The sequence below is a fragment of the Branchiostoma floridae genome, unplaced genomic scaffold, assembly GCF_000003815.2.
Source record: "Branchiostoma floridae strain S238N-H82 unplaced genomic scaffold, Bfl_VNyyK Sc7u5tJ_490, whole genome shotgun sequence".
NCBI lineage: Eukaryota > Metazoa > Chordata > Leptocardii > Amphioxiformes > Branchiostomatidae > Branchiostoma > Branchiostoma floridae.
Genome location: NW_023365881.1, coordinates 35026 through 43038, shown reverse-complemented (window position 1 = coordinate 43038; position 8013 = coordinate 35026). Strand labels below are relative to the sequence as shown.

Below are 8013 nucleotides of genomic sequence, written 5' to 3'. Positions count from 1 at the left end.
GTTCTGAATTCACGTACAATTGTTCCTTTATTACATTTGCATATAATAAATATGTGAACTGTGAATAAGTAACAGTAGAGATATAATAAGTGTATTGCAATCACGATTAACACTAATTCCCAACCTTTAAAAAAAGGCTTTGATAATGCGAAGTAAGTATATAATAGCGTTGAGATCGCAAGTTTACTACACATTTACTCCTAGCGCATCTCCGTCAATCTGCGATCTGTTCCTGAGGTCACTAGCTGAGGTAATCAGGTGTTATGACCTCTGACCTTTCACCTTCGCACAACATCGGATCATGTACATTTGGTGAGTGCAGTGTTTGTTCCAGTTCAAAAGACGCGATTTTTACGATACTTCCAGACAACACGGACGAGGTAAGAGTGTCAACCGCCTTATGAAGTCTTTGTCTTTGTTTAAAGAGTCGTGGCTGAAACCCATTTATCTATCTTGAAGATATAATTTGCCATCATCTGCGGATGGGTGGGGAGGGGGGCAATACTAGCCTATGGGAATCACGGCAGAAGTAGGCTGTCAAAAATCACCTACCTGAGTTTTAGAACATGAAAAACTCACATTGGCATGGTTGTCCGGCATGTAAAGAGTAATTTGACGACAAAATTATGACGGCGGAATTATGTTATACGGGATCAAAACTATGTGGTGTCATTTTCACCCCCTTTCACTGCCTGTAAAGAACACAAAAACAGCTACTAAAGTAACTTCTAACTTTTTTCAACACAATATAGAGGCTACAACCCTTACCTATGATATGCACCTCCAAAATTCAAACATATCCCAAGAATTTCTCATGATTATACAGCCGAATAAATCAAATCAAATAAAAAAAAAACATTTCTGCAGGCACTTTTGCCAAGGGTACCTAATCATTTTGATTAGGCTGAAAGTGGGTCATCTGCGCCTGACTGAAAATACTGAGGCAGTTTTGGGGCATCAAACACTGGGAGTATTATTTTCACACCAGAAAAAAGTTCTCCCGTACGCAGAGATATCTATCTATACTAGGATAATGTCAGTACAATACTATCCGAATGCTCTATTTACACATTGCATTAGTATGTACAACAGACGTTTCATCTACACACAGTTTATTCATTAACACATACCTTTTTAAGATCATTATTGACGCAAACAAATATGACAAAGAAGGAAGGCAATACAATTGATATGACTTAACAGATATTGGGGTCGGGTGGGATCAGGGTGCAGATCAAAATGCGAAGCGTGGCAGCGTGCTTGCGTGAAAGCAGAGTGTCTCTGAGGACGGACGTTATCGCCACCACAAAAAATAAGCTGAACCACACAAAATCAAGCTGAAACCCTTGTGTATATTTTCAATAATGGAAATTTCGCCAAATCTTGCTAGTTAACTGGCAAAATTTGCCCCTGAAAATGCAGGAAATGACGTTTCAGAGGGTCCAGATTTTAGAATTTCAAAGGACCTCCTTTGCGAGGACTCGCGCCTTTGGCACTGGACATGGTGGAAAATTGTTGCCGGGGTGTCGTCCCCCACGACCCTTTTTACTAGTAGAAATATCATTATCAAACTTAGCTTTGTTTTCAAGCAAAATATTTACCTCAAATGCAGGAAATGGCATTTAAAGTGTCCTGATTTCAAAATTTCTCCAGAACTCCCATGCGACGGCTTGCGTCTTTGGGGCTGCAAAAATATGTTCGGGCATGCATGGGTCGTCGCCCTCGTTTTCTCTACTAGAAGTGTCATTAAATTTAGCTTAGTCTGTCAGCAAAATTTGTTCCTCAAAAGGCAGGAAATGGCGTTTCAGAAGGTCTAGATTTTCAGAACCTACCTTGCAACGGCTCGTGCCTTCGCCGCACGAAATGGTGAAATATTTTGGGGGTGTCGCCCTCAATAACTAAAGCTAAAACTGTATGTATTTTTGATAGAAATGCCATTAAAGTTACCTTAGTTTGGCAGCAAAATTTGTCCCTCAAAATGCAGGAAATAGCGTTTCAGAGGGTTTAGATTTGAATTTTTTCCGGGGGTGCATGCCCCCCCCCCACCCCCCTAGAAGGGTCACGCCTCCGGCGCGACGCCTCGGGCCTTCGGCCCTCGATTAAGTGATATGAAAATTTTTCACCCCACAGCTAAAAAACGGTGCCGCCGCCTCTGCGACAAGTTATAATCTGCTGAGATCATCCGAAGTAGACCCGCCAATCCCTTGTGCGGCATTCCGAGAACGGTCATTCTGAATTCAAAACTCAAATGAATAAATAAATCCATGTACACTTAGAATATGTGCCAGAAACATGAAAAATAAATCTGTCATTTTTTATCCCACAACAGAAAAGCGATGGCTGATCCCAGTACTGAAGGTCTGCGTCCTGGTCACCCTGGGAACGAGACTGAAGTTCTTGGCCCCGGCCACCCTGGGAGCAAGACCAGCAGCAGGGAGGGCCAGACAGCAGACGCGGGCCGGCAGCAGGACTGGGAAGAACCAGCTTCATGCCAGGAAACGTTTGATGGGAAGGTCAGGAAAACTGGCTCGTCATCACAGCTAGAACGGGGGGAAAACCACGTGTCTGAGCTCCATACTGAGAAACCCTACATGTGTGGCGAGTGTGGGTACAGGGCAGATCGCAAGTCTACCTTATCCCGCCATATGATGACTCATACTGGTGAAAAACCCTACAAGTGTGACCATTGTGACTATTCTGCTGCACAGAAATCCAGTTTGGACCTTCATCTAGCAAAACACACAGGACAGAAACCCTACCAGTGTCACGAGTGTGACTATTCTTCAGCACAAAAATCCCATTTGGACCGACATGTATTGAAACACACTGGAGAGAAACCCTACATGTGTGGGGAGTGTGGTTACAGGACAACACAGAAGTCAGATCTATTGAAACATATGCGAACTCATACAGGGGAAAAACCCTACAGGTGTGACCAGTGTGACTATTCTGCAGCACAACAATCCACTTTGGACTATCATCTTACAAAACACACTGGTGACAAACCCTACATGTGTTGTGAGTGCGGGTACAGGACAGCTCGCAAGGCAGACTTATCAAACCATATGAGAACTCATACTGGAGAAAAACCCTACAAGTGTGACCAGTGTGACTATTCTGCTGCAAAGAAATCCTCTTTGGACTATCATCTTACAAAACACACTGGTGACAAACCCTACATGTGTTGTGAGTGCGGGTACAGGACAGCTCGCAAGGCAGACTTATCAAACCATATGAGAATTCATACCGGTGAAAAACCTTACAATTGTGACCAGTGTGACTTTTCTGCAGCACAGAAATCCTCCTTGGACAGTCATCTAGTAAAGCACACTGGTGAGAAACCCTACATGTGTGGGGTGTGTGGGTACAGGGCAGATTGCAAGTCTACCTTATCCCGACATATGAGAACTCATACTGGTGAAAAACCCTACAAGTGTGACCAGTGTGACTATTCTGCTGCACAGAAATCCCATATGGACATTCATCTAGCAAAACACACCGGTGAGAAACCCTACATGTGTGGGGAGTGTGGGTACAGGACAGCTCGCAAGGATGGCTTATCCAGACATATGAGAACTCATACCAGTGAAAAACCCTACAAGTGTGACCAGTGCGACTATTCTGCTGCACGGAAATCAACTTTGGATGACCACATGACAAAGCACACTGGAGAGAAACCCTACATGTGTGGGGAGTGCGGGTTCAGGACAGCTCGCAAGTCTGACTTATCCAAACATATGAGAATCCATACCGGTGAAAAACCATACAAGTGTGACCAGTGTGACTATTCTGCTGCACGGAAACACTATTTGGACCAACATCTAACAAAACACACAGGTGACAAACCCTACATGTGTGGGGAGTGTGGGTGCAGGACAAGTAGAAAGTCATACCTATCCCAACACATGAAAACTCACACAGGAGAAAAACCCTACAAGTGTGACCAGTGTGACTATTCTGCTGCACAGAAGTCCCATATGGACATTCATCTAGCAAAACACACCGGTGAGAAACCCTACATGTGTGATAAATGTGGGTACAGGGCAGCTACAAGAAACGAATTGTCTGTACATATCAAAACTCACACCGGATAAATGCCTGTTACCAGTGGACTAGTCTGCACAGCAGCACCGAATTCCACTTTTTTTTTTACATAACTATGTAAGAAAAACAATTGAAGAGTGCAAAGCATATAAAACTTACTTGATTTGAGTAATGTAATTGATATGTTGTATCTGTATCTGTATCTGTATCTATATAGCCGGTATAACCGCCGTTCGGCGTAACACACCAGCTTCGCAGGCACGCGGCGCGGCAGCAGCTGGTTATATTACACCGAACGACTCATTACACCTACCTTTTGCACATCTATCTGCAAGCGTTCTTTAAAACTACCCAGAGAAGATGCCCCTACTGTACTTGGTGATAACAAATTCCACTCTACGATAGTTCTGGGAAAGTACGAATTTTTGAACACATCAATCCTAGGTTGGTAACTCTGGTATTTGAATGCATGACTGTTTCTTGTTCTTTTTTGAGCTGGTATTAGATACTTATCAGTTGGTACGTCCACCAGTTTATTGGTCATTTTGTACATCATGGAAAGTCTGGACATTTTCCTTCTATCTTCAAGTGACATCCACTGCAAATCTGTTTTCATTTTGGTAACACTAGATAACCTGTTATAGTTGTTTGTGCAGAATCGGGCAGCTTGGTTCTGTACCCTTTCAAGTTTATCTTTGTCTTTCTTTGTATACGGGTCCCATACTGTGGCAGCATATTCAAGGTTAGGTCTTACTAGTGACGTGTATGCAAGTGATTTTACCCTGGTTGGGCATGCCCACAGGTTGCGTTTGATTACTCCCAATGTCTGTTTTGCCTTGGTTGTTATTTTGTTAACATGGACACCCCACTTCAGCCCAGTTGTTAATGTAACACCCAGGTATGGGTGGGTTTTTGTGGTTTCTAATGTCTGACCACAAAACTGGTAAGGGAACACTTTTGGTGTTCGTTTGTTCGTTATGTGCATGATATAGCACTTATCAGGATTGAACTGCATAAGCCATTTCCTTTGCCATTCTTCCAGGGTGTTCAGATCTTTCTGAAGAACTTGTGAATCATTTTGTGTGGATACCTCTATATATAACAGACAATCATCGGCGAATAACCTCACACTTGAATCGAGCTGGTCTGGCAAGTCGTTTATGTACAAGAGGAAGAGCAATGGTCCCAGCACAGTCCCTTGTGGAACTCCCGACGCTACTTTAACTGGAGCTGAGGCCTTCCCTTCCACCACTACCGTTTGCTCTCTATTCGTCAGGAAAGCCTTCAGCCAGTTAAGTGTAGTACCTTGAATTCCATAGAACTCCAGTTTTGATATGAGTCTGCTATGTGGGACTTTATCGAAGGCTTTAGTGAAATCGAGTATTGCTAGATCCACCTGTCTTTTATTGTTCAGTGCCCCAGCTATGTCGTGAACTGTTAAAATAAGCTGTGTTTCTGTGGATCGCTTTGCTCTGAAACCATGCTGATAGTCCGTTAGTATATTGTGGCCTTCTAAGTGTTTCATGATATGGCTGTGGATAATGTGTTCCAGTAGTTTACAGGAAATACTGGTGAGTGAAACAGGTCTGTAGTTACTAGGGATCGCTCTATCTCCCTTTTTGAAAATGGCGCATATATTTGCATCTCTCCAGTCTTTGGGGATTTCTCCTGTGTCAAGCGATTGTTGGAAAATGTTGGTTAAAACAGGTGCGATTTCACTGGCTGTCATTTTGAGGAACCAAGGAGGTATTTGGTCTGGCCCGGATGCTTTGGAGGGATTGAGGCCTTGCAACATTTTTTCAACACCATAAGTAGAAACTTCTATTTGTTCCATAGGAGGGGTGCAGGGATTCCCGAGGGATGGCATGTCTGTAGTGTCTTCTTCTGTGAATACACTTTTAAACTGTGAACTGAGTGCCTCTGCTTTTTTCTCACTGTCACTGATAATGGTACTCCCCACCTTTAGAGTGGCTACCCCGACAAGGTCTCTCCTCAGGCCTTTTATGTATGACCAGAATGTTTTGGGTTTGTCAGTTATAGCTTCTCCCAGTATGTTTGCCACGTATTTTGAGTGTGCTGATCTAATGCTTTTCTGAACTCCTTTTTTTACTTTCTTATATTTGTTCCAGTCTTCCTCTTGTCCTGTTCTCTTAGCTTTATTGTAAAGACGTTGCTTCTTCCGACAGTGCCTTCTTAAGTTTCTGTTAAACCAAGGTAGATTGTATCTGCTTGATGTCATTTTACTAGGAATGTGCTTGTTCATTGTGTGCTTCATTTTGCCTTTGAAGTCATCCCATTTCTGTGTCACTGACATGTCTTTTGTTCTCATGTTAAAGTTTGTTGCATAGTCCTCAAGGTCATTCTTGATAGCCGGCTCGTCAGATTTGGTGCGAATATACACTTTCCTTTTTGGTTTTTTGTTCTGTTTGGGTGCCAAGTTTACGTCCACTAGAACCATGTCATGGTCACTTATTCCCGGAACAACTGTGGTTTTTTCAATTATGTTTGGGTTATTAACTAATACCAGGTCCAAAAGATTACCATTTCTAGTTGGTTCCTGAACTGTTTGGAATAGTCCATGGTTGTCCACTAAGTGTAGTAGTTTCTGTGCCTGTCCTGTATGGTTCTGAGCGTTGTCCGTTGTGCTAGCATCCCAATTAATACCAGGGATGTTAAAATCTCCAAGAATAATTACGTTGTCGGAGTTTATCTTAGTTCCCACTTTATTTATAGAGCTGTCAAGCTCATCCAGACTATTGCCCTGGTCCGACGGCGGCCTGTAGTATGTACCAATCATTAGCGGTTTCTTTCCTGCAAGTTGGGTTTGTGTCCAAATGATCTCACAGTCTGTGTCCAGATCTGGTCTGTGGGTGACAATCAGATCATCCCTGTTTGCCTGAAATACACCACCTCCTGGGCCAGTTTTTCTGTCTTTACGGTGTACTATGTAGTTGTCAGGGAATATTTCACTGCTTGATATATTTTCATTGAGCCATGACTCTGTGCCCACTAGTATGTCTGGTTTATAAGTGTCAATCACAGTTGCCAATTCAGCAGTTTTATTTCGAACACTCTGGCAGTTTACCAGCAGGAGTTTAGCCTTGTAGCTTAGATGATAATATTTGTTTGTAGCTTAGATGATAATATTTGTTTGTTGATACATGCTTAAGTCCGTTTTTGCCTTGGGCCAAAGTCTTCTGTTGTTCTCGCAAAGAATTGTCACCTCTTAGCTTAGGGTAGGTGTGTGTCTGCACGCTTTAGTTAAAATCCTTTTTTACGCTTGACTTATTAAGTCCCATTTTCGATGATAACGTGAGAAAGCCAACTAAAAAGAATAAAATAACTTGGTAATGTAATTCATATATGAAAGCCAACTGGAAAGAATAAAATAACTTGCAAATTGGTAATGTAATTCATACATGAGTGCTTAGATGATAAGATTCATTTGTGCATACATTGACATAGTGCGAGTCTGTTCTTGCCCAAAGTTGTCTTTGCAAAGAATTGTTACCTTGTATCTGATCAAAGGTAGATTTGTCGTTGAATGCTTTGCTTAAATCCTTATTAACATGAATGTAGAATGTAACAAATTATTATTTTTTTTACGTTTGTGTCTTTGCGCACTATTTGCTATCCTGTATTAGCTCTAGCACACGTTATATATATGTATTAAAGTTTATATCCACTATTAAATGGTCTACTGTTATATGAATTGTCATTGTATTCTATTATGTAATGCAGTATGTAATGTGTATATATGCAGCTGTATGTGGCTTTTTTCTGTGAGTTTATGATTGAAACGTGTAACGGTTCCCATCCGTTAGTACCCATGTATTTGTAACAATGTGTATCTGCTTGGTGCTGAGTGCAAAGTAAAAAACTAACGAAATATCTCATTCAGGAGCTCTACTGGTCACGATGCGTGTGAGGTCATGGCCTTTCCTGAACTCTCCTGGCCATGCCTGAATG

General features: G+C 42.1%; 1 protein-coding gene across 1 annotated transcript in view; it reads left to right on the top strand.

Annotated features, from left to right (window-relative positions):
• Positions 1 to 299: 299 nt before the first annotated feature.
• Positions 300 to 8013, top strand: part of LOC118408881 (gastrula zinc finger protein XlCGF57.1-like) — an 11746-nt gene continuing 4032 nt past the window's right edge. The window contains exons 1-2 of the mRNA XM_035809741.1: positions 300 to 380; positions 2330 to 3501. Coding sequence (XP_035665634.1) covers positions 2337 to 3501 — 1165 coding nt within the window. The 5' untranslated portion in view covers positions 300 to 380; positions 2330 to 2336. The remainder of the gene's footprint in view (positions 381 to 2329; positions 3502 to 8013) is intronic.